This window comes from Triturus cristatus, chromosome 4_1, assembly GCF_964204655.1.
Source record: "Triturus cristatus chromosome 4_1, aTriCri1.1, whole genome shotgun sequence".
NCBI lineage: Eukaryota > Metazoa > Chordata > Amphibia > Caudata > Salamandridae > Triturus > Triturus cristatus.
In genome coordinates, this window is record NC_140585.1 from 193,486,131 (window position 1) to 193,513,380 (window position 27,250).

At 46.1% G+C, this 27,250-nt stretch overlaps 1 protein-coding gene across 3 annotated transcripts in view; it reads right to left on the reverse strand.

Annotated features, from left to right (window-relative positions):
• Window positions 1–1,538: 1,538 nt before the first annotated feature.
• Window positions 1,539–27,250, reverse strand: part of LOC146853996 (membrane-spanning 4-domains subfamily A member 12-like) — a 124,678-nt gene continuing 98,966 nt past the window's right edge. For all 3 annotated transcript variants that reach the window (XM_085651860.1, XM_085651859.1, XM_085651861.1), the window contains 2 exons: window positions 5,759–5,881; window positions 1,539–2,892 (listed from right to left, as the gene is read on the reverse strand). In XM_085651860.1, coding sequence (XP_085507986.1) covers window positions 2,887–2,892; window positions 5,759–5,881 — 129 coding nt within the window. In that variant the 3' untranslated portion in view covers window positions 1,539–2,886. The remainder of the gene's footprint in view (window positions 2,893–5,758; window positions 5,882–27,250) is intronic.

Sequence of the window (27,250 nt, forward strand, 5' to 3'; positions counted from 1 at the left end):
CGTAAAAATGCAGGTGTTCTCCACTGCCTCGGAACCTGGATCCCAATGGCCATTACTCGCAGCCCAAAGGGGAGCGCGGTCCACCGTCTCGGGGTACAGATTAAGAAAGATGGCGCTCCAGCATGTCGCGGGGATCTCTGGTACTGAGGGAGTGAGTGACGGAGAGCTCTATAGGAGCACAAGAGAGCCTCAAAGGCTAGCATTGCTGTCAGATGAGCAGGTAGACGATAAAAAGGACATGTTTGGATGGGGAGGTTGATGAGTTTATGGAGCTCAGGGATCTTTATGTTCCAGGCATACCACTGGCTGGTGGAATCTGTATCCTACAAGGCAAGTGCATGCTTGATTTTGTAGACCCACTGGAAGGAAATTGCAGAATTAATGGCACAATAAGATCAGTGCTTGTGAAATGGGTGTTAAGGTGGTTAGGGGAAAAATACTACAGTTCTAAATCATGTTCATGGTGTTTTCTTTCCACTGGTCTGGAATGAGATGGTGGGTTCTGCCAGGCACATACGGATTTGATGGCTGGGCAATTTTGTGCATGCTTTAGCACGGTACTTTTGTTCTTTTAAATGCTTGTTTGGCCTCTGTGATCACTAAGAAGAATTATGTTTTGTGTTTGTTGAATTAAAGCTGGTTGCGCAAGATGTTGGTGTATGACAAACGCAAATAGCAAGACAGGATTCCCACTGTGCCGCTCATTCTGGGTAATAGCCACAATGCACTGGGGCACTGCATAATGGACAGAGAAGACAAAAGGACTAAATTGCTCAGTGGTGTTCATCAGCATTAAATGTAGTGGCGATAGGCCGGATGCAAGGCTGGCTCCACAGGTTGTTGGAACCGCTTCCGAGCAATGTGTTTTGAGAATGCTTGCGAGTTGTCAGATAGAATTACTGCCCTAGATTTACTAATGTGTCCAACATAGTTCCAGGGAAGTGAGATTCTTGTCCGGATACATTTACGTACAGGTGGTTATCATACGTATCTATGTGACAACACTGCAAATCTGGCATAGATCCTGCCCCCTTGGGTCAAATATTAACACCCTTGGTCAACAGCCGTTCACTCACCTCTATCTTGTCTCACTGTAAAGAGACACTATAATGACCCATGATACCAAGTTTGCAAATCCACAGGCGGCACCAGTAATCCTTCAGTGGCAGGTTTTTTTTGTTTTTAGTTGCAGAGGGCTGACGTCCATCTGAACGAATCCCATAGGTCAGGACGCCTTGTGATAAATCAACCTCGTCGTAGACATGTCGCATGACAGAGGAGTTGGTGGACAGTGAAAATGTTCTACTCTGGATCCACCAAAATAAATCTCGTGAAAGCTTCAAGAAATGAAACGTGATACGTTTTGGTCACTAGCGCAAGATGGGTGGATGGTGTAACTTTCTTTTCGAAGCCTCACTAGTTACCAAAGAAAGTCCGAGTTCTATTTAAGAAATTGGTCACTGTTCCTCACTTGGAATGAATGCTGATGAAGTCCAGAAAAAATGCTGCAAACTGTACAGTTCTCCAAAATACAAAGCTTGTTTTTCCAAGTTTATTTTTTAGCTCCAGGAAACCTCTGGTATCAGCGCATTCTTACCTGACATAGCATTATATAGACTAACAGAACAAATGGCGTTTTTTAATTCTAGTGTAATTTTTAACCACTGAAGCAACCAAAGCGTGTTTTAGAGATGTGGGTACTTTTGCAAATTCTAGGGAGCTGCTGATACTACGGTTTGGCGTGGGGACGAGTGGATAGGTGTCTAAATCTTTACCACCCAATCTGACATGCACTTAATGTGGAACTATCGTAAGTGATGGGTGTCACCCTCCCAATGACTGAATATAACCGGCGAGGGAATAAACCGGTGAGCCAGGAGTAGGCAATGGAACCGGAGTAGGACCTGGCCTCCTAGTGGCAAAATGAATCTGGATGAATAAACTGTCTTGTGACATATATTGTTTCTAGATGGAAGGAATTGAGCTTAAAGTAAACCATCATCTCCAACTAAAGCTTTTTGAGGCTCAATATTTGAAACACTTTGTGGCAGATGGCCTTGGACAAGGTGAGTGAAGGCACCGGTTTCCTTTTTCATATCAGTGACACTGGAATAGGAGGGTGCGTACTTCCCCAATCAGGGAAAGGCCCCGGGATTGGGTAACATGAGTGAAAGGGTGAGTCTTACCTCTGAGTGACAGGTGTTTTCATTGGGTCAGCAAAGTGAAAGGGGGTGGCTGTGACCTATGAATTAAAGGCAATGGGTGCATATAGTCTGGGGAAAAGTCTTTAACCTTCGTAACACACTGCAAGTTTGTAAGAGCGGGATTAGATGCTGAGGCATTATTCTCACAATCAAAGATGGAAGGAATATATCATTAGTTTTTCAGGAATAAAAAAAATGAGAAGAAAAATATAAAAGGCGATATTATATGGCCATCACTCAATGTACACTATGTGGGGAACACCAAGTTTAAAACTTTCTCTATAGAACACTTTGGACGACCGCGTCTCACCTATTACAAGACCTCTATGTAGGCGTCACAAAGCTTTGTTTCCAACTCGCATAAAGCCCCTGCTGTGCCCATATTGTCAAAAGATACTTGCACCTAGTACAAAAGATACGTTTCATGAGTTCTGCGTGGTATTTCTGCTGTCTTCCAATCAGTGTCTTTGTCCTTCTTCAGGTGCCTCTTCAAAACCTCCTCAAAAAGGCACAGCAGAACTGCAGGTCAGATACTAACAAGAAGAACAACATTGCAAGAAACCAACAGGGAATGTGAACATTCCCGCTCTCATAAAGGCACTGTAGAAATGTTTGCTGAATACTGAAGGATTCATTGTATTATCGCAAAAAAGCCAAGACGGGATGTCGAAATTCATGATTTTCAGATCTGCAAGAGGAAAGAACAATTTGATTAAAACATGTATATTAACTCCATCAAACCTTCCAGCCCCCCAGCTTTAGAAGCACGAGACTTTGCATCTTATTCCTAGCATAGGTGTGTTTGAAAGGCAGACATCACTTCTAAGAAGTTCTTGAAGTTCTTGAAGATCTTGCAAAATATTGCACATTCCGTGAAGTTTGAAAAGTTGTATTTAACACAAGTGAGAGAGAAAAAAAAAACCACAAAATAAATTTTGTACTTGAACATGCAAGTTTCATTCAGCTAAAGAAGAGACATTCCTAGAGGTTTTGTTACCACTGATTTTGCTGAAGAAAATTGCACATGTGCTTCCTACAAGAGAACGGTTTGAAAACATTTCCGACCGGGGCAAAACTGAACAGGACAAAAAATAACTTCACCATTTAATGCAGAGCAGCATTCTGCAGGTTTTCCCGTTCCCCAGATATGGCCTGCTTAAAAGCTGCTGCACCACTCAAGAGAGAGTAAAACAGTCCTGGAACAGGGATACAGCCCTTAGCTTTTTCAGATAAAACTCCACATACGTTCCTGTGATGGATTGTGTGGGAAGGCAGTGCATATCCCACTATTGGGTAATGTAGCTGGAGCTATTGCTGGCGTTCTGGTGGGAGCGCTGTTTTGACCCAGGTTTCTGCCTCCGGCCTGGTGCCCTGGTTGCTGGAGGGCTGGAGGAATGGACGCAGGGGCGATTGGGGTACTGGCAGGAGTAATGTGGTGTTCTGCATACCTCCAGGATACCTGTGAGCAGCGGCGTAGCGAGGGTTGCCAGCGCCTGGGCCAAAATGTTAAATAAAGATTTGCGCCCTCTAACCCGTGGACCGTTAGCTCAGGAAGTGTTAACAGTCCATGGGTTTGGGGGTGCAATACTTTCATTTAAATGTTTGCGCCCCCTAAGAATTTTGCGCCCAGGGCAACCGCCCCTGTGGATCCCCCCCCCACTTCGCCACGGCCTGTGAGGGTATTGTCAGGGTGGGTGGCCAGCTCACGACAGGCGCTCTAATCCTCTTGCTAGCTGCAGTCTCCCAATGGCTACTGTTGCTATGGGGCTGGTGGCGGGGCGTGGAAGCACTAGATGTCAGAAGGCGATCTGGGGGATCAGGCGTCTTGCATGGAGCACGTGCTGCTCTTGAGGGTAGGGTTGTCACGAGCCGCAGCAAGTGGAGTCCTGGGGGAACATTGCCAGTTCCCCTGTTCTGCTTGCAGGGGATGGGCATGGCCCGGGCTGCATCGCTGCCTGTAGACTCTCCTCCAGTGAAAGCTCTAGCTAGGTTTTACTGGGGCGGGATCAACACCTGGTAATACTGAGTCCAATGTTTCCAGATCCTGAGTTAGCAGCTCATGCAGTAATCTTTGGCCCAGACACCGGGCCAATCTAAATTAGGTGTAATCAGCCCATGGACTTATCATTTTGCACACAACTAGGTAAGTGCCTAAAATGCCTAGAGTGCCTCCATCTTTTACTCTATTGCACTTTGACAACACCCTGAGACCATCCACTACTAGAAATGCTAGACTGCACCCAATCCATCTAATTCTGGAGGTGAAGATTCACATTAATTGTAACAATGCACTGAACAGTCCAGTCCCAGGGCTTGAATGAAATCCTGGTGTAGATGTAGTGGAAGAGGAGAATGGGGATATAGCCCAGTTACAGATCCTTTATAATACCCTGATCTTAAGGTCCCATGTGCAAACCAAGATCACAGAACTTAACCCATCCTATCAGATATTCGGTCTCCGCTGCCATGTGAATGGTGGATGGCTCAAGCACTGCAGCAGAAAAATCCGGTCCTGGTGCAGACATACCCCCTACTCCTTGCAGAAACACATTACAACCAACTTTAGAGTGGAAATGTTCCACACCATCCTTTGGTCACAAACAGGCAGAGAAGGCCTCCAAACCACAATCTCTCCATCACCAAAGGCGAGCCTATAATGGGGGAGAAAGACTTCCTCGGTGTGTTAGTCACTGCGCTGCTGTACTAGTGCAATACTCTGAGGCCATGCTATGCCAACGGTGAAGGACCTCTGCAGCAGCACTTAAATCTCAGTGTCAAGACTTACTATAGGATCATCAAACGAATCTACCCTTGAACCCAGGACCGCCACAAAAAGTAGGCCACCTTCCTCCCATTCACACTGTGTCACATTTGATGCTTTCACATCGACATTTGAAGCCTCCTGTGGTTGCCTGTAAGTTACAACCTAGTTTTGTTTCTTTCTAGACAGACCCTGAAGGAGCCCCTGAGCCCTATATTATCCATCACTAGGTTTGAAAGACATTTTGTCTCTCTGTTAAAGCTCCAATTCCAGCCAGTCCTATATGGGCTGGGTGACTCCTTATGACAAACCTAGGTTCCTGTCAAGAGCAATAGACAAACATTACATTCTCAGACTCTTTTTTTCTAAAGAAGGTGACATGCACACCAATCCATCTTAGACATTAATCTGTAACTCTGATGCATCCAGTGCCAGTTGGGGTGGGTGGTGGTGCCACTGCCAGCCCTGGGCCTCTGCTCTCACCCTCCTCACAGGGACACTCTCAATAGTTCACAACATCAAAAAGTAAGACTCTTGTCCTTATCTACTAACATTTTGATTGATTGAGTGATGTTGCAAATGATTTAATTGATGCAAAAAAGATCAGCGCGTGCCGTGCAGAATTGTGTTGCATCATGCAAGCTCCCACATACACGTCAGCAAACAAGGACCTCTGTGAGGATGTCCCAACACCATGGCACAACCATTTGAAGAGATATAATGCTATGCAGCCCTGGGAAGGCAAGGCTCTGTGACCTGTACCTTCCCCCGGAGACTCTAGAGCAGTCCTTACCATTGGATCATACCGCTGGACGTTCCTCAGGGCCTTCCATCCAAAGACTAAGACGGCCACCGCAGTCCCCAGCTGCAGGAGGATGAAGAGTTGGAACATGATGTTGCAGCCAATCTTTAGGTTCTGTTGAAGGGAAATAGGAAAAACTATGAAAAACACCAATGATTAAGGAACTACCAACAACATTGTGTTAGTGGGAAACTATGTGGAAGAGTGAGAGAACATCACAGATTTTTCTTTTCCAATCAAAACTAATATTGTTTAAGAAGGGCTTGTAGGAAAATGAATTATTAGTTGGGGTGGATGATAGTCAATGGTCTGTTTGGTCTAGTCTAAGGTTTCAATAGTTTACACTTAAGCTCAACCCCCGATGGTTCTGGCACAGAGCAGACAGGCTTGACTTAAAAAGAGAAAATGTGTAAAGTATCAAAACAATTAAAAAGGCTAAGACCGAAACAAAATAAACATCTAACTCCAATTTATAAAAGATAGAGAACAATGTAAAAACCACAAAGGCACCAGAATGACACATACCCAGTAAGGCGAATCGAGAGGTATGAATTTTGAAAGATGTCTAGAAAAATAGAGCGCCCAAGGTAAGGTAATGAACGTGGTAGAGTGGGACCAAGGTACAATTGCAAGCTGACCAGGATGGAGCCGGGGCAGAATACTCAAAGTGGATAGGTCTTGGTGAAAGTCTGGAAGTCAAAAAGTCCTTAAATTTTCTAAATCCCTATTAAAATGGGGGCATTGTCCCTTTTCTTTAGAAAAACGTTGACATTTCTTTGAAGAACCAACCCAGAATGGAACTTAGTTAATTTTGAGTAGAAAATAAATCCTCCCTGGGTGGGACCCTGCTGAAATTGGAGTCCCTGCCATGGAACCGAAGCCCAGATGCCTGAAGCAGGTTGGTCCTGCTGGTGGTCTGGCGATTTCTCGCTGAAAGTTTTTTAAGTCCCAAGGCAGAATGGAACTTAATTGTTTTTTAAGAGGTACGGGGAACAAAGCTGAAAATGAATTCAACATTGTAGAACTGCAGGGAGGGTGCCTTTTCTGGCTAGTTCCACTGCAGCTCTGTAGTAAAACTTTTCAGAAGTTTTCTGACTTTCTTCTGGTGCCCAATCAATTACAGGAGTACCCTTCTAAGGCCTCTAGGACCTCACGGGAAGCACTTCGAGACTCTCACGGTGACATGCAGAGTCCAGTCCAGGTCCAGTTAATACTAGTCAGCTGGGCACTTTAGGAAAAAGGCCTCTTTCAGGTTGTGTCCCTGTAGCCACACCAGACGTCAGCCAACTTACCCTTGTAGTACACTGTCTTTTCCCGGTACAAGAGGGAGCAGCTCCAGCCCTTCAGGTCCTCTTACAGGTCTCAAACAGCACGTGAAGTCCTTCTTCTGTTTGTCCCCAGGTCCAGAGTGTTCTGACAATGGTGCCTTGGGGTGCCACAATTAAGCATGGCACCAGCTAGTGGATGGGGGTGGGAGGGGAGGGGGAGGACTTCCGGCTCTTCCCTAACCAGTGGAGTAAAAGTTCCCATGGATAAACTACACACTTTTGCAGCAGTGCCGATTTGCCCTACTGCAAACAATCTCACAGAGCACCTTATTCCCAAAATCCAAATGGGGGAACCCCTCGTGCAGAGCATGTGTGCCCAGCCAGTTTTGTAGTCAGGGTATTGAGCAGTCTCTTCTGCTGTGGTCACTTAAGACCGATTTTGGGGGTAGCTTTCCTCCATTGGGTTTGGTGCCTACCCGACTATGGGGTCAAAAACTGGTCCTTTTAAGCTTTCACCTAACACTTACTTGTGACCGGGCAGGCCGTTTTGAAGTTATGTTCCTGGGTGCATCCCAACTGGGCGTCCTGCCAGGAGAAGAAAACATCTCCCAACCGGAGGCCACTGTCCTGCTCTGGGAGCAGTTTTTACACACCTTTCACACCACATTCAGGCCAAGAACAGGTTGAGCATGGACATTTATTGAGTATAAACATAACTCTTTGGAGTCTGTAGCTGATAAAGGTAAAAAAAATCTATATAAAAGTGTACACCTATACTTTGACTTTACCTATATGTTTTTTACAGCCTGACCAGTGACAATGATGTTTAGGCACTAGGGAAACATGCCATTTCAAATGTCACATTTAATTATGCATGTTTTTACAGCCATTACTCAAAAGTGCTAGAGTGCTTTACAATAGAAATAGATCATTACATAAGGTACAATGTTACACAATCCTTGATGTTGGTAACATTGGATAAGACACAAGATTACATTACCCAAAGATAATGATTCCATTAAATAAGCAAAAGGACCCGAGAGCCTGGTATACGTTATAAATTGCAGCAGTCATAGTAGTTGAGAAACAGTAACAGGGTGCAGACTGATACCAGGTACAAGACGGGGTCTAGTAAATAGATGTGGCATGATCCGCCTCAAGTCAATGCTCAATCAATCAGGTACTTGTATAGCGCTGCTTATCACCCGAGAGGGTATCCAGGCGAAGTGCTGCGGTGTCAGTCAAAGATCCAGGTCTTGAGTCCCTTCCTGAAGTGAGGCAGCGAGAGGGAAGGATGGCATTGGAGGGTAAGGGTGTTCCAAGACTTGGTGGCGATGTGGGAGAAGGAGCGTCCCCTGGTGCAGGGGATGCTTAGTATCTGTGGAGATGAGTGGAGCGGAGGTTATTGGGAGGTAGGTGGAAGTTCAGGCGGTGGTTCATGTAGGCGGGTCCTTGCTCGTGGAGAGCTTTGTAGGCGTGTGTCAGGAGCTTGAATTGGCATCTTTTCTGGATGGGGAGCCAGTGGAGGTCCTACAAGTGCTGGGGGATATGGGTCCTCTTTAGCAGGTTGAGGATAAGTCTGGCTGCTGCGTTCTGGATTGTCTGGAGTCTTCTCATAAGTTCAGCAGTGGTGCCTGCATAGAGTGCATTCCGTCAAGCCAGCTGGTGATGAGGGCCTGTGTGATAGTTTCCTGGTGTTGATGGGGAGCTGTAGATAGCTGGCTCTGTATATACTACACCAAAGTGAGGCATAGTGTGCACAGAGTCCAGGGAACCCCAAAGGTAGGCAGTGGTAAACGTAGATAGTACCTCTCTATTTGTGTTAGTGTGGGCGAGCAGTAAGGCTTTGATTTTCCAACTCAACACTTAAAAACTTCTTCACATTAAATAGTCAATGTTATCCAAAGGGAGAAAGGAAAATGCTACTTACCAGTATGCATTTGTTCTTGGCATGTAGAGCTGCAGATTCACAAACTGTGCAATAGATCACCATCTGGTGTTGGGCCCGAATGTTTGCACTTTGTTTTTGTATTGGAATAAGTCTTTGGAAGTCACGAGATGGGTGACTCCTCCTTTGGACAATAGTGCGCATGGGCATCGACTCCATCTTCAGATTGTTTTTTCACCAAGAAGGGAAATTATGTTGTTTTGTAAGAAACAAAAATAGATGCCCATGTATGTTGTATCTAATTAAGATAATACTGGAACAGAAAGGTAGCCGGGGAGGCGGGTGGGCGTGTGGGAATCTGCAGCTTTACATGACAAGAACAGATGCATACTGTTAAGTAGCATTTTCCGTTCGAGGCACATGAGCTGCAGATCACACACTGTGCATAGATTGCATAGCAGTACTCCTCCTTAGCAGTGACCACCAGTATCTGTTGCAGTCGTTTCAAATAGTGTTTTGAGTACAGCGTGGCCCACACTAGCTTGTTGTTTTGCCTGCAAATCTACACAATATGTTTTGTGAATGTGTGCGGTGTAGACCATGCAGCTGCTTTGCAGGTAACATCTAAGGGAATGTTCCCTAAAAATGCCGTTGAAGCCCCTATTTTGCGGGTAGAGTGGGCTTTAGGGGGAATAGATAGTGTACATTTGGCTCTGTCATAGCAAATTTGTATACATTTGACAATCCACCTTGCAATCCCAGTGTTTGATATGGGATTGCCTTTATGTGGTGGTGAGAAGGATACAAAAAGTTGTTTTGCAAAAACGTTTTGTTCTGTCAATATAGTAAAGCAGTGCTCTTTTTAAGTCTAGTGTATGAAGAGCTCTTTCTGCTACCGTTTGTGGTTGCGAGAAGCACACTGGCAACTCAACAGATTGGTTAAGATGGAAGGAAGAGATAACTTTAGGAAGGAATTTGGGATTTGTCCTGAGAACCACTTTGTTATGCTGGAGTTGAAAAAATGGTTCTTGAATAGTTAGTGCCTGTAGCTCACTGACTCTTCTAAGAGATGTAATGGCCACAAGGAAAGCGACTTTCCATGTAAGAAATTGTAGCTCGCATTTATGCAGAGGTTCGAATGGAGGACCTATTAGACTTGTGAGGACAATGTTTAGATTCCACACTGGTGAGGGTGGTACCTTGGGAGGAATTATTCTCTTGAGGCCTTCCATAAATGCTTTAATGGCAGGTACCCTGAACAATGACACGTCTGTTTTGTAGGTAAGCTGCTCTGGCAGCGAGATGTAATCTAATTGATGTGTATGCTAGATTACATCTTTGAAGATGCAGCAGTTAACATATGATGTGTTGAGTGGAGGCATCTAAAGGATTGATGGTGTTGTTGTTACAGTATATAACAAATCTTTTCCACTTGGCTCTAGTGGTGGGGCGCCTAGCCTCTTTGATAATGTTCATACAATCATGTGGAAGATTGAGGTAACCAAATTCTAGAACTGCAGAAGCCAGATCGCCAGGTTGAGCTGTGTTGGATCTGGATGTCTGATCTCTCCATGGTTCTGTGTTAAGAGCTGTAGGGATAGGTGTAGGTTTTGGTGCGGGCCTACTGATAGTTCCTGTAATGTTGTGTACCATGGTTGTCTGGTCCATATTGGAGTAACTAGGATCAGTGTTAGTGACCGTTGTTGCAGCTTGCGCACCACTAATTAAATGAGTGGGAGAGGCGGAAAAGTGTACGCAAATCTACCTGATCAATTCATCCATATCGCATTGCCTTTGGACAATGGGTGTAGATATCTGGCGGCAAAGCTTGGACATTTTGTGTTGTAATGTGTGGCAAAGAGATCTATCTCTGGCTGCCCCCACATTTGGAAAAACGGTTGAAGAACTTGTGGATGAAGTTCCCACTTGTGAATCTGTTGTGTCTGACGACTTAACAGATCTGCCATGTGATTTTGAATTCCTGGAAGATGTTCGGCTAAAAAAAATATGTTTTGAGGAATAGCCCACCTCCATATGCTCTGTGCTAGTTGAGAGAGCTGCAGAGAGTGCGTCTCTCCCTGTTTTTGTAAATAGTACATTTCTGTCATATTGTCCGTGCGGACTAAGACAGCTTTGCCTGATATCTGTTTCTGGAATGATTTTAATGCCAGAAAGATTGCTAGTAACTCCAAATGGTTGATGTGGAGCAGCTTTTGCTAAGGTGTCCATTTGTCCTGTATGGTGTGATGAAGTAGATGAGCTCAATTTTGTGAAGACTCTGGGTGCTGTGGTGACTCCGAATGGGAGAACTTTGAACTGGTAATGCTGAGCGTCTACTACAAACTGGAGATATTTCCTGTGTGCAGGGTGAATGGGAATGCGGAAGTAGGCGTCTTTGAGATCTAAGGTGGCAAGGAAGTCGCCTTGATTGAGAAGAGGAAGGAACTGTTGAAGAGTAATCATATGAAAGTGGTCTGATTGTATGTAGAGGTTTAATGGTCTGAGGTCCAAGATGGGTCTCAGGGTTCCGTTCTTCTTTGGAATGAGAAAGTACAGGGCCTAAACCCCTGTGTTTTGGTGATGCAGGGGATCTGGTTCTATAGCATGTTTTTGTAGGAGGGAAAGCACCTCCTGTTTTAAGAGCGTTAAGTGCTCTGTTGACATTGGGCACTGTTTGGGTGGTATGCTTGGAGGAGTTGAAGTGAGTTCTAGGCAATAACTGGATTGGATGATTTGTCTCACCCACCTGTCCGTGGTAATGGTGTTCCAGAAAGGTAGGAACTGTAGCAATCTTCCCCCGACCGGAGTAGAGTGGTCTGGGGGAGTGGAGGGAAGTCATTGTTTGGGGGTGGAGGCAGTGCGAGTATTGGTAGTTTTGCCTCTACCCTTGTTGTTATTGCCCCTGTAGCCTCCTCTGTAATAGCCTCTGGTAGATGAGGTCTGTGTGGGACTCTTGTAGGAAGTGGAGGGGTTGTCAGTGGTAAAGCCTCTAGAGGCGCCCCTATTAGAGGAGCAACGAAAGGAACTTCTGGGAGCTTGCGATTGCGAAGCTCCCATTGATTTGGCAGTGTCAGTATCTTTTTTCATCTTCTCCAAAGATGAATCTACACTAGGCCCAAATAAGTGTACCTGGTCAAACGGTTGGTTTAATATGGTAGTTTGAACTTCGGGTTTGAAGCCCGATATGTGTAGCCACGCATGTCTGCGCAAAAGGACACTGGTATTAATAGCTCGGGAGGCTGTGTCTGCAGCATCCAGAGCACAACAAATGGAGGTATTAGTTATGAGTTTGCCTTCCTGGATGAGATCATTGGCTCTTGTTTTATGTTGATATGGAAGGTGTTGTAGTAGGATCTCTAGCTCGTCATAGTGTGCCCTATCGTACCTAGCCAGCAAAGCTTGTGTGTGGGCAATTCTCCATATGTTGGCTGCTTGGGACGCTGTTCTTTTACCAGATGTGTCCAACAGTTTTGACTTCTTATCAGGAAAGGAGGTGGAGCATAGCCTGTGGTTTGGGAGTTAGCCCTTTTCCTGGCGTTGGAGACTACTAAGGAATCCAAGGGTAGTTGCCCTTTAATATAAACCGAGTCAGCTGGGGCAGACTTGTACTTCTTTTCCACCCTGTGGTTAATGGCTCTGGCCCTTACAGGATCTTTAAACACTTCAGGAGCGTGTTTGATTACCCCTTTTCACATTGGGAGAATGGAAGTGGACCTTTGAGATGGTGCAAAAGTGTCCATGAGGAAATCTTCTTCTACAGGGACTGTGTCTAAATTCACACCGTGGTATTCTGCAGCTCTGTGTATGAGCTGAGTGAACCCTATAATGTCCTCTTGAGGGGATGGTCTAGATGGGTAGATATCATCTTGTGGTGCATTAGGAACATCGGATGTGTCATAATCTTCCCATGGGTCCTCTGGGGTGTTAGGGGGACTAGGTTCCCCTAAAGGGTCATTATCCCCTTCCTCCCTGGAGGTGTCCTCATCATCTTGTGGTGGAGGAGATAGTGAGGGTACTGGAGATGGGATAGGAGAGATGTGGTGTGGAGGAGGAGGTGAAGAAGGAATTCTCAAAGGAGAAGTGGCAATGTCTCTCTTATTTGGGCGTGAAGCTGGTACAGGTTTGTCCATTTTCCTTTTCCTGGAAGGACTAAGTATAAGTTGACCTGTCTTTGGGTATATTTCAATTGTTTTTTGGGTTGGTGTGTGTGTCGGTGCCAATTTTTTTGGGTCCGATTGTGTGGCACATGTTTTGGAGTGTTTTTCTGCTCCTTAGGCTTGGAATCTGGAGTTTTCCTGGGTTCTGTTGGGGTCTTCGGAACCAATTGTTTCTTTGGTTCCGTTGATTTTTTTGGATCCGATGGTTGAGTCCCAGTGGTCTTCAGAGCCGGTTGATTGTTTGTTTCCGATGTTTTTTGGGGTTGGAAGATTGAGCGTCAGTGGTCTTTGGAACCGGTTGTTTGGTTGGTTACGACGATTTTTTCGGAGCAGAGACGTCTGTACCAGTGGATTTCGGTGCCGAAGGCGCTGATGTGGAACCAGGTGTCGGTGCGGATGAAGACAGTGGTTTCTGTTTTGGTGCCGGGGATGGGGTTTCGGTACCGACGGTAGGCTGACTCGATCCCGAGTGGCCTGAAGGCTTATGTATCGACTTCTCTGTCGAGCCCTAAGGCGGGGCGTGAGAAGTTTTGTCCCGGTGTGCACCTAGGCCCGAAGGTGAAGGTGTGACTGAAGACAAGTCGCGTGCATTCGCGGAAGCACCACATCGAAAGCCTGGACAGTATCAAATTGAAAATTGCCCATGATCTAATGGATCCAACGCATCACTGAGGACCTAGAAGCTCATGAATAAGTTAACATTGTGACTTTATCCACACTACGCCATCCTGTATTTTTTGGTTGATCTTCATATCAAGAAGCTCACAGCGTATATTCACCAAAATACTTCAAGACACCATAAAAACTCCTGCTGCTAAAGTAAAACAATTTTGGACCATCCGTGTCCCCAATTTTAAAAGCTTATCGGCCTTCGTGAAAGCGCCGCAACTGTGTACATCGCATTTTAAGAAACCCTCCCTAGACTAGACCTTTATTCAAGAATAATCTTTGTCCCTCTTTCAGTGGCCCATTTTCCTGAAGAAGGCACCTGTGTGTGCCGAAACGCGCGTAGAATACATTCCAGTCTATTAATAATTTGTTCCACACTACTACTATGTAAATTGTGAAATATCAATCATTTTTCACCTGTCATTATTTATACATTTTCATGTGTCTGTATAATTTTGAGTGTATGATTGACAGTGTGTCTGCTGGATACGTTAGTTTTTGTATGAATGATTAAATCGTTTTCATATATCTTTCATGTATAATAAAAATCGTTTTGTATTTTTGGTATAAACATTGTCATTCCTGGGTTCTCATTGTCAGTATGTAATATCAGTACTTGTATTGTCCTTTTGTTCATTGGTTTCCTAAATTCTGTACAATTATTATGAAGGTGTGACTGAAGCCTTCTTGTGAATGGGTGTGGGGGAGGGGTCGACGTCAGTACTTACGACCCGCTGCCCTGCAGTGATGTCTTCGAGGAAGGAGTCTTCGGCATCAGAGGTGCTAATGTTGCCCTCTTCGATCTGCTCCTGCTCCGGTACATTGATGCCTTCTTGGAAGATATCGTCCGGTATCGATGTTGAAGATCGAGCTATGCTTCTTCGAGCTCGACGACCCCGAATTGTTTTCTTGGAGCGGCAAGAGGCACAAGCTGAACAGTCTTTGGCCTCGTGCTCGGGCGAAAGGCAGAGGTTACACACCTAGTGAAGATCGGCGTGTGGAAACTTGGATCCACATTGAGGACACTTTTTGAAAGGAGTCCTTTCCATGAGCCAAAGGCCGAATGGCGCAGCTCAGCCCGAAGGCCTGCGTCGACGTCCGGAATCGAAGAATTCAAGTTTGGAGAGATGCACGTCGAATGGGAAATGCGATTGAAACAATACCGAAGACTGGGGTAAGGATTGCGCGTCGAAAGGTAGAACGGTAACGACACCGAACTGGAGCGCAATGAACACATCCGAGCCCGTTGGCAGAAAAAAACAATCTGAAGATGAGTCGATGCCCATGCGCACTATTGTCCAAAGGAGGAGTCACCTATCTCGAGACTTCCAAAGACTCCCTCCTGGCCTGAGGGAGGTGTGACCTACTCCTTCCAGGAAAGGCTAGGTTTCTGGGCTCAGAAAGCGAAGGCTCCGACCCCAGGAGACCAGAAACAGGTCTTGTGGTGGCAGGCTAGTGTGTACCAGTCAGGGAACCAACCAGAGGCTGGTCGTTTTTCTGGGGGGGGGGGGGGGGGGGGAGGGGTGTGTGTGTGCGTGTGCGTGTGTGTGTGTTTTCTCCTTATACAAGTGAGCGGAGAGTGAGGGGATGAATCACCAGCATGAACGCCGTGACAGTGCGATCCCATTTGTGACCTCCCTCTCATTCGCTACCTCCCCCTACCCGTGCCCTGGAAACCCCTGAAGCTTCGCCTGTACCTTGTCAAGCCACCCTCCTCCTGGAGGGTGGCGGGGCGGAACACGGTCTTGTTGGCCTCCTGGCTTGACGTCATCGTCGAGGGCAGCACTTCCTCTCTCGGTTTCTCTCCTTTCGTCCAGGCTCTCCAACCTCCACGCCTCCAACGCTCCTCTTGGCTGGGACTCACCTTCCGCATACATGCGGGGGCTCGCCTCTTTATCGGCTGCTCTCTCACCCGATTGGACGGACGACGAAAACGTCATAGGCCGCGCCTCCGGGGATTCCTCCGAAGGAGATCCTTAAAGGGCTCCACTCCTGCCTGCATGTAAGGCAACAGCAAGCCGTTAACCACGTCAGGGGGCCAATCAGTTCGGTCGTCAGTGGACTCCTGACAGTGTGTAAATGTGCAGGGCCTCTAAGGGTGGCACAATAATTGATGCAGCCCTTAGAGGCCTTGCCTGTCCACAGTGCCCTTGGTATCCATGATACCTTTTAGAAGGGACTGACGTGGCCAGAGAGGTGCCAATTGGGGGTACAAGGTATAGTCTTGGGAAAGAACACCGGCCCTGGGAACCTGATTGGCAGGGACCCAGGGCACATCAAGTCAAAGTGCATCAGCAGTCTGGAAAAAAGTGGGGGGTTACTGCAACAAAAACCCAGCTTCCTACAGGAGGCACTTGAAGACTTTGCAGAGCGTGTGGATGCAGGCTGTGGAGACAGCGTTGTCATGACGTTTCATGGGGAATTTTGCTGTCCAGAATGATACTGAGGTTGCAAGCGTGGTCTTTTGGAATGGGGATGTGCCCTAGTTACAATAGCTACCAGGAGTCATTCCAGGGGGAGGTATGTCTGCCGAAGATCAGCACTTCAGTTTTGTCTGTGTTGAGCTTCAAGCAGTTGTTCTTCATCCAGGCTGAGACATTCTTCATACAGGTGTGGAAGTTGCTCTTCATTGTGGTGGGGTCCACTGAGAGCAAGAGGATGAGCTTGGTGTCATTGGCGTACGAGATAATGTTGATGTTGGGGAATCGGATGATGTCCGCGAGTGGTATCATGTAGATGGTGAAGAGAGTTCGACCGAGGGAAGAACCTTGAGGGATACCGCAGATGGTGAACTTGGGTTGGAAGGTGAAGGGAGGGAGACAGATTCTCTGGGTGCGCTCCGTGAGAAAGGATGCCATCCATTTGAGAGCGTTGTCTGTGATTCCGATCTATCGCAGTTGATTGATGTGTGTGTGGTGGGAGATGGTGTCAAAGGCTGCGGAGAGGTCAAGCAGGATCAGGGCGGCTGATTCTCCTCTGTCGGGTAGGGTGGGAATGTCATCTTTTGCGGTGATCAGGGCTGTCTCTCTGCTGTGGTTGGCTCTGAATCTTGATTGGGAAGGGTTCAGCAGGCTGTTTCTCTCCAGGTGTTCAGTGAGTTGGAGGTTGATGGCCTTCTCTAGGACTTTGACAGGAAACGGGAGCAGTGAGATGGGACAGTAGACAGTGCACGGTTCTCTGTTTCCTCACGTAGACTGATTAATATGAGCATTGGCAGCTGTTGTGCACCCTAGTTTGTAAGCCGGCGTATTTCGGTTGACACCTGGGAGTTAGATCCTTGTACAGCCCACGGGTGTCTCCCTAGTTGGGAGTAGCTTGCGAGTTTGTTTTTTAACTTTGGGCACCTGTGGTCACTTTTTGCTGCACTTTCGGTGATTCACTGGTGAGGACCCTGACTCTCTATGGCGTGCGGGCTACTACCTTCACCCTCACATGCTTGGGAGACATGCAGTGTCTTGGCAATACCATTAATGTTTTTATTGTAAATTTTGTGTATATATATTTTTTGTAGTGTGGGCACAGTTTTGCAGTAACCCTATCCTGAGGAGGCCAAGGAAAGATTAAGGCCGAAACGCATGTGCGTAGACACATTTTTTTGAAGGAGGAGTCGTAAACATGAAGTTTTGATTGCATACAACGCGACAGTATTCTAAGAGGGTCTACATTGTTGGATAGATTTCCAGTATACTACCTTGACTACCTCCGAGTGGTTCGCCCTGATTAAGTGGGAGGACACTAGTGGAATATATTTGTGGGGTTAACGTATGTGTATAGGTGTTGTGTGTTATGTTTCCTTTTTGTAAATTAGTACATAACTTTGTATAGATGTTTTGTTATTTTTCGCCTGATTAGACGTCACGTTTTATGTAGATGGCTAAAAATGTTTTGATATATTTCTGTTAGATTGATTTACTAGAGAGAGGATAATTAAAATGTGCTCTTTTCAAAAATAAATTGTGTATTAATTCCTGTATACCATTTATTGCCTGCACTTGATCAAGCAAATCATTTTCTGGCACATGCCACCTAGAGGCTTATGTTTCTCTGGGGCATATTTGCTAAAGTGCCTAAAGTTATTAAGTCTTACCAGACCAGTAACGCCTTTACCCTTCAGGCAGCCTAATTCAAGAATGCCTTACTACCAGAGCCTAGATACTTCTCTACCTACAAAGACTTTAGGAAGAAATGTATAACTCATCTCCTTAAGCTAGCAAGAGTGCCATGAAGTAGATGTACTAGCAGTTACCTCAGTGGCAGGCTGTCTCTTTTCTACATGTGCTCTCCGCAAGTACAATCAATAAACAGGATAAATAAAAATACTTCTCATATAGTCCACACTGCAATTCACCATTCTTACAAAGAGCACACCCTTTGGTGTAGCATGCTGCCTATCCATTAATGCTCTTCAGTGCCTCACTGGGGCATGAAGTGCTGTATAAAAGCCACTACATCTAAAATACACTGCGTGCACGTCAAGTTCAAGCCATCAAGAGGGTTCCAAAAGGGTCCAATATCAGTCCAAATACCACCACAGGCCACACAGATTTCTAACAAGTAATGATCAAGGGATTGATACTAAAGAACATACCAAATCCAATCTACTCTCTGTAGACAACACACCTGCAGGGATACATGCTGCATAGTATTGATAATGTGTCTAGTAAGGATAAGCACCTAGTCACAATCTCTAGATAAGACAGTTGGGTCACCAAAAACTAGACAACAAGTCTATATACTGGCTGAACTAAATTTTACATTTTTATAATTATTATGAATAAGGAAATGGGCATTTTCGTGCTGTGTTAATGGCAACAACAAATCAACAAAATCAATACAGTAATGAAACCAGAGCAATATATACTATAAGTCTATGCAATGGACCGTCAGAGTTACAATTGATATGATTGCACTGTTGAGCTGTTTCTTGGGATGAGACGAGGATTCAGGACCCTTAGGAAACCGCCTCTCTAAAACTACTAAAACGAAGTACACTATGTGGAGAGTGTGAGAAATCCCCAAAAGGTAGGTAGAGGTATACGTAGATAATATGAACTCTCTTTTTGTGGTAGTGTGGGGAGTAGTAAGGCTTATCCCAAGTCAGTGTTAAGCATTTGTTGTACTCGCAGAGGAAATAAATGAGAGACACTCCAGAATAAATCCGAGACCAATTTGCAAAAGAAAAACACTTAATTATATAGCTTTTTTGAGACACCAAATCAGTTGGATTCAATCAGATTGTTTCGTAAATTTCATAGAAACTGTTTCAAAAGTACATGCAGGATCGCAGTAAGTATTTTATGCCGGAGGGTAAAGGTAGACTACACGGCGGTAAGTTAGTATTGCGAGCAATAGGAGGAATCGGGTGACAGGCAGGACAGTCTATCAAGGAACAGGCGGTCGATGGTAAAGCACACAGGCTTTTGTAAGTTCTGTGCCAAGGGCACAGGAAGCTGGATTTTAATTCTACAACTTTCAGAGCAGAGGTCTTTGGTGTCCCAGGACTTGAGTGGCATATGAAGTTCTCGATTGCTTTGCCCAAGGACTCTGGGTGCACTTTGCCCAAGGACTCTGGGTGCAGTACCACAGGGAATGTCTGTCAGCGGGGGTGGGTGCACCAAAGACTCACCTCGGTCATTCCATCAGCGGAGCGGCGGCCGTGCCAAGATGGTTTCTGCCACACAAGCAATACCAACGAACAGGAGATACAAAAACACAGGGGTGGTGCCATTTCCGACACCGTGGTACAGATTTTGGGGAAGAGATCTGGCACTGGGAACCAGGTTAGCAGGGTCCCAGTACACTTATAGTTCGAGATTACATCAGGCAAAAAGTGGGAGAAAACCATGTTAGAAGGGGCACTTTCCTACAGCACCCATGTTTTCTTTGCAATGAACTTACATGTATATCCCTTTCCCTCCCATGACAGCAGGTAACAGCCAGATGGTGCTGGGTGATGTAGCCCCATCTAGGAGTGCAATACTTAGCTTACCCAGGAGTAGGCACAATTAATCTGCTGCCTAAAGTGGACCTAATGCATTAGAAGCACCACCCTCTCCAAGTACAATTTCCTGGTAGCCATCCTCCGCAGAGCAGCATCAGGTTTTTTGAGGAAGTCTTAAGATTGTTTTCAGCACTTGTCAGCAGCTTCCTCTCTTCATACCTGCCTGCCAAACCTCTCTCTTCAGCTAAAGCTTAAGTCAGCACCTGCACACCTGAAGCTCATGCACAGCTCCCTTGAAGTAAAGCTCCCACACAAAGGCTCTTAGCCACATTCTCTTGCTGATTCACCACAGGCACTTCAACAAAGACAGAAGGCGAGTTACCTCATTTGCTCAAACACTGGGGATTATAATGAAAGTGATAGGTCATAAAATACATGTGGCATAAATCCGAGGTTATCGACGTGCAAGCACATTCTACAAGAGGAACTGTTTTGGCTTCCCTAAAACAGATGGGGGTTCAGGCCCCTTAAAACGTATTTATGCATCCTCCATTCTACATTTGCACTCCTACTACTTGTAGTGTTTCTTCGCCCACAGTTTTCCTTCTTAACTTGAAAGCACAAAGCCAAAATTGTCTTATGACCTGAACAAGCCCAGTGAGACAGGACTTCAGCCAGCAACTCCAAAAGGCATAGCCTGCCTCTAGTAGGATATTATAAATGATAGAGAGCTCAACATCACACATGGCTACCAAAGGAACCAAGTGGAGTCTTTGAATCACTGGACTTACGTGTTCACGATGACTCAGGCCATCCTGCAGAATTCTGTATTTTTAGTAACTTCTTTAAAGTCACCCTAAGATTGAACAGCAGGAGTAAAATCCAGATATGGTGACACCAAGGGCAGTGGTGGCCCCGTTGCAACACCTGACCTGGAGCGGGTTGAACCTACAGGGTTCAAAGATGGCTTCTTTAGCAGAGTGGTTATCCAGGACTACTTGAGACATGCTGGCACACGTCCCTCTGATACCGAACAGCTGACAATCTTCAAAACAATCAGAGCCATTGCTGAAACTACCTCCTTAAGAAGAGAAAAGGGTCTCCTGGATACAGAGCGTGTTTTGTTTCTTGAAAAATACCCTGAACCATGGCTGAGGTAATCCTGGCTAGATAAAAGGCACAAATCGCCTGGTGGAAAGAACATGGGGCAGGGAGGAGTGCGAAGGAATCTTCTCCCTCCATTTGTCACAGGGTGGGTCCCAACTCTAGTTTCCACAATACAGTCCACCGTCAAGGAGACGAGTGCTTCAAAGAAGTCTTTGTTGCCCTGGGTGAATGCAGACTCCTGAAGATCCCCAGATGACTCCATGAAGACCATCAACCAATCACATGCACACATTGCCTGACACATGGCCTGCTATTGGCTCCTTCCACTTGGCTCCAGGTGTTCCATCACATGTTGCACCAGTGCATTCTATAACACTTGTCGCCACCTCACGAGGGTCAGAAGTACAGTAGGAAGCAGGCAAGCCGAGAAATACAGCTAGAAGCCACAAAAGACCCTTTGTAATGGAGAAATACGGTCTAACTTAACTTCACCTAGGAATACCAGCTGCCCAGGTGTAAATGCTTCCTGAAGGCAAATACAAGTCCAAAAACCCAATTCATAACTGGGAAAACACACTAACCTACTCCTACTGAGTCTTCTGGAATATGGGCTTAAATATATTTTGGAGGCTGGTATAAGCATGCATTTCTTTATTTATTTGATTTCCTTAAACCTCAAAATGGCTGGCCCCCTTGCAGACAAGGTGCCAGCTCACCTTAATCATTGCTCCACTTAATAATTTGCAATTACAATACAACATGCTTTATATCTTTCACACACAAACAGCAGCACAGTTTACCCCTCGATGGCCCTGGAACAGGCGACACATCCAAAAGCAACCTACCCGCTGCATCAAGAACTGCTTTCAACGGCGCCAGTACTACTTTGTCACGTGTCAAAACAACACTCCCATAGTCTACAAGGCTCAAGTCCAGAGCTGGACCCACCTAGAGAAATCTGATACAGGAGTGGTTGTACGATTTCATTTTCTCAGCTACATGAAAACGAAATGGTGTAGATTTCATTAAAAAGGGCCACAAGTTAGTCCATGAGAGGTTCAAAAAGCCCAAGGATTAACCTGGATGAAATGTTGTTAATGCCAAAGAAAAGATTTAAGAAAATAAGCAGTAAAAAGTAAAAAAATTATTATGCAGCTACATTTCTGGTCAAAGGGCAAGACCGAGATGAGGTCCAGATGTGACAATAGTCTCGGTTCAGGAGGAAGTTCAAGGATCAACAGGACGATAGTAGAGGCTGACCAGGCAGGCCAAACTCAAGTCAAGGGGAAGTTAGAGGAAATGTCAAGGAAAACAAAACAATAAGCAGATAAACAGGAGCCTGAATTCTGCCCAAGAGGAAGCACGAGCCAGGTCATGGGCATCAATAGACTGTCTCCAAAGACACCATCCTGTCGAGAGTGAAAAGGGGGCTGTAGAATAACTTCTATATGATGTTAAAGACTGAGGGAATAACACTAGTCAAGACGAAAACATTTCAGGGCCATAAAAAAAAAAAAGGTTTCAGCCAGCTGGTTGCCAGAGCTTTGATTAGGAATTTGGCAAGCTGTCTCGTTCCTCGTGACAAAGCATGCTGAAAACAGGGCTCTCGGTGTGCACATGAGCAGCATCTGAGAAGCCTGGGATTAGTATCTCTACTCAGAGACCAAAATGCGCGGCTATACACCAGCATAACAAAAGCACTCACAGGCTCAAGGCAGGGGTATGTGACAGACTGGAGAAGTGGCAGAAACCTAGTTTCGAATCCAACTACCAGCAGTTTCGGAGCACCGGCGGTTTTCCTATCAGGCGTCTAAAATTTGGAATGCCCTTCCTCCGGACCTCCGCGCCCAACCCAACCTTCTATCCTTTCGTAAATCTCTAAAGACGTGGCTGTTCCCTTAACCTCCCTTCGCTTTCGCCTGACTTATTTGATTTTCCTCAGCGCTGGGACGCTCTCGGGCAGCCATGCGCTTTATAAATCCCATTCAAATCAAATCAAATCACTTATGAGAGGACTGAAAGGATTCGTAGGCCGGGAGCCTTTATTTTCAAGAAGAGAATATAGTGTCACCTTTTTCAGATACTGGTGTTCCTGCGCCTCCCCCAGCGCCATCTTCTCTGCTGGGCTGCAACATCTGTGGGTACAAGGAGTGTCCACTCGCTGGTGCCCTGGAGGGTCACGCCCATGAAAGAGGGGGCTACTTGGAGTCAGAAAGGCTGGGGGAGCATGGTGTATTCAAAAGGCTGCAGCCTGCATGCTGTGGAATGGACAAGCTATCCACCTTTGATAGTATCTCAGCTCCTTAAGTCGGTGTGAAGGCGCTGCCGTTCAAACTGTAGAGCACTGGGCAGGGAGGTGGTTTAGGGAGGACTAAACTCACCAAGGTGGCTTTTGCTATTTCTAGCCTTTTGCATCCATCTCTCAGCCATTACAGAAGCCTACCTAGCAGTCTAGGACTCTCTTATACCACCATCCTTGCAGCAAATTCTTTAGGGGCGGGGCTCCGTTTGCTGTGACATCAGTCTGAGGCCACTCACTATGCTGCCTGTCATGCTATGCAGAGGCCAAAGCCCTACAGCCATGCCTACCAGCATCTTTAGATCCACTGGAAACCGTCATTCATTTCCACCTGGGTGCACCAAAAGGCCTAATTTGCTGGGCATGTAAGCACTCCTCAGGCAAACCAGTCGAGGGTACATGTAGCTGAGACTACACTGCCACACTGCATATTTCTAGTGTGATGATTTTAGTGTGATGGCTGAACAGTATTATACAGGTACAGGCAACAAACCTTACTTTATTCGTACTATTTGTTCCAGATTGCTCACTGTTGATAAATACTGTTTATGCAAATGCATCCAGGTCAGGACCGAGGAATGTGTGTCTTTTATAGTTATGCAGTGAAACTGATGAATGCTTTTGGCGACAATTTTGTTCCACATAATTATGAGAGTTTTTTTTTTTTTCTCATCCAGTTGTACTGGGTGTGGGAGACGCAAACATGATTTTTAGGCCAGCAGTTTTTGCGTGAAATAACAGGAGATGTTGCACTAGTCGTTACCCCTCAATCCAGACCTGGCAAACTGTCCCTGGTTCAGCTTCTGAGGGCCTTCTGAAAAAGCTGCTTTTGATATTATATGAAGGCCTTCATGGTGTGGATGCTGCTTCTGTTTGCAGCACCTGCCTCTAGACTACAAAGACTTTTTGCCTTTGCTGCTGATGTTGCAAAATTCCCATGGCATCTACAGTAGCAGAGTCCTTTTCTATTTTCATTTACTCCAATATTTCACCCATCTATGGGCCAAAAAAGGTGTTTTTCATCAAAGGACAGTCCTATGAGATCTTGTTGGACTTTCAATCTAAAACCTGACGCTCGATGCTATGCATGACAGCGGAGTAAAATACGTGTGTTTGCATGATCACATTTAATGTGCAGCAAATGAGTGCATTAGAAATTATAACCCCCCCCTTGAGTTATTTCCTTAGCCCTTTTCTTTTGAGTGTTGGGTAGATACTGGACTATGGCCTCCTCCTCCTCCCACTGATCCCGATTGTAGCGCGAGATACTGATCTAGCAAAGCACCATTTTGCATTCACCTGCCTACAGCCATGTATTTCACTGCTGAGTCAAAGTATTGGCTTTCCTTACCTGGTGGTAGAGTGCGCCCTTTTCCCTGCACTCATCTCCTCGCTGTATGTACCACACGCGATGCAGGCGGTAATGGCCCCATATGCATAGCAGAACCCGTGGAGAGGGTTTAACGTCTTTGCAACTCTTGCAGTGACAATCCAAGCTTTGACGGGGTCTTTCGTGTTCCACATTGCATTTAACATGGTTGGGAATTGTGCAGTGCACTCTGTATTGGAGAATTCCTAAAAGTATTCCACCTACTCCCACTCCACATGCATTAGGACTTGTGATGCTCTGCTGCTCTGAATAGGACAACGTGACACATGGATGGGTCATCTGGTGGGGATTATTTTACCGGATAAGGCTGCAGAGTAGGGTGATCCCAAACGTTCACTCTGTAATCCTACCAGGCATCCTCTTGGTGATCAGTAATGCCTGGGTTATCATAAAGCTGCAATGGATCAGGACTTATGCTTAGATCAAAACCACATAGTAGGTAGTGAGCAGGAGGTATATCTTGCGGTGGTACATGTGGTGTAGCCTCCTCTATTACTGGTGCAATGTTGTCTATATCCATATTTTCTTTGAGATGCTGTATGACCTGATATCTTCAGAAAGTGCCTCCTCGAATATTAATCTATGCTTTTTATGTAGTGGTGGGAAGGGGGCGGGATAGTCTTGCGACAGTGTGCCCTCTTATTGGGTCAATGTATATGGTGCACTGTCTGTGGTCAGGTTGAGCTTCCTCCTCAGTGCCCGGCATCTTGCTCGGCTTCAGTGTTAACTTCAGCACCAACAACATCTGTGCCTCTCAGCTTTAAGGCTTAGTCTCCTGGCATCGAGTCTCCCAGGACTCAAAATGTGTTTTTGGAGCTGAACTGCCTCTTCAGTGGTAGTCAGAGAAGATGGTCGTGCCTTCTTCGATTGTGGTTCTCCCACTTGGAGGCCGTTTCTTGGCGTGAAGTCGGAGCTACCTTTGGAGGCCAATCCTGAGGAAAGATCCTCTTGTGTCGTTTTTTAGGCTCAGGACGCGGTGGTCAGAACTCTGTGCCTGCCCCGGAACCTTGAGGTATCTTCGTTGCCCTTATAACAGGAGCAGCGGGTTTGGTGGGCTCGTCATGAGCACAGCTCCACTGTGAGTCATGACGAGCAGAGCTCGTCACGAGCACAGCGGCACCGAGGACCCCGCACTGTGGGGGAATTACCCCCGCAGCGAAGGGGTTAACAGGACAGGCTCTCAAGACAGACCCTGCACTGTCAATCAGGTGCGCAGAGACCATTCTGGTGAAAGTGCCATCATGGCTTTCTTTATGTGTAATGAGTTAATCTGTTTTACTGACAAACGCATTTCTCATGTGCTTTAATATGTGCTGCAACTAGTACAAAAGTCATTATGTATGATCATATCTTGCCCTTAGCCCCGCCCACTCGCCATACCTCTATTTTATTGAGTACCTGCACTTATTTTTTACGATTTAAAGCACTGCTTTAAAGAGACCTTAGTCAGGGGTGGGGCTGCAGCTCTCATCCTTCTGGATTTGAGCACAGCTTTTGCCATGGTAGCTCACATGGCCCTTCTCAGGAGACTTGAGAACTGGGGGATTACCAGAAAGGCACTTTGCTGGTTTACTTCTTCTTGGAGCACTGATCCTTTCAGGCTGCATTCAAACCGTTGGCTTCCACGACACACTCTGTAACATATGGGGTGCTGCAGGGCTCGCCGCTTTGCTCTATGTTTTGTGTCCGCACTTTAGCCGACATTGTGGAAGTTTTGGGCTTTTCTATAATCTCCAATGTGGACAATACTTAGATATTGGTCCCTTTGTCCCCAGACTCAGGTAAGAGTCCTCCTTAACTCAAACTTGTTGGAAGCCGTTGCCCATTGGATGGGGCTGAACTCCTGCGAACACCATGGCAGCAAAACAGATATTGATAGTTTGGTAACCAGCCGAGCCTGTGAGGTCTGCCCTAGGGGCAGAGACACTAGAGCCCTTGCCGAAGGCTAAAAAGGTGGTATAAACCTTGGAATGTGGTTGGATAAAGAATTGAGTCTCGACCAACAGATTAATACTCTGCCTCCCTGCTGCTTGGGTATGTGCAGGTGCCAAGGAAAATTCTCTGGCTCCTGTCTGCTTTAACCTAAAGGGCCATTGTCCAGGCACCGATCATAGAGAGTCTGGATTATGGTAATCGTCTGTATCTGAGAGTATCAGGCTTCACTCAAAAGACTCGAAATACCTCAGAATGCAGCCACACACCTCCTTGGCCACATTCCTAAATAGTCACCTGTTTCTACCCAGCTGAGAGACCTCCATGTGCTGCTTATGTCGAGGCTCATCCGATTTCACAATTGGGACCACAACATGTCAGGCACCTTGTTACTCCTTACTGCTCTTCCAGATCCCTGGTACCCTTAGATTGGGTCAAGTCCCTAGAGTTTGCTGTGCCCGACAGGAAGCAAAAAGAACTATTGATGGACAGAATGCAGAACAACGTCATACATTCACCCCAGTACAGAGATCTGGGCCTAACTCCATTGTTTGGTTGCTCACCATGCCATTCCAGTTTGGACCCAGCCATATGCAAACCAGTCTTGACCCTGTGCCCTATGGGAACAGTCCAGCCCGAACTGCCAGGCCAGGTTCTCCCTGGACTGGAAACAAGCATCTTAGGACCAGTTTCGGGGTTTCACCCCTCTTCAGCCAGGATAGCTTGATTCCAGTGGCATGGAGAGCACGGGACTCATGTCTGAGCATACCCGTCCCACTCGGGGTGACAAATGCAAAAAGAACTATTGATGGACAGAATGCAGAACAATGTC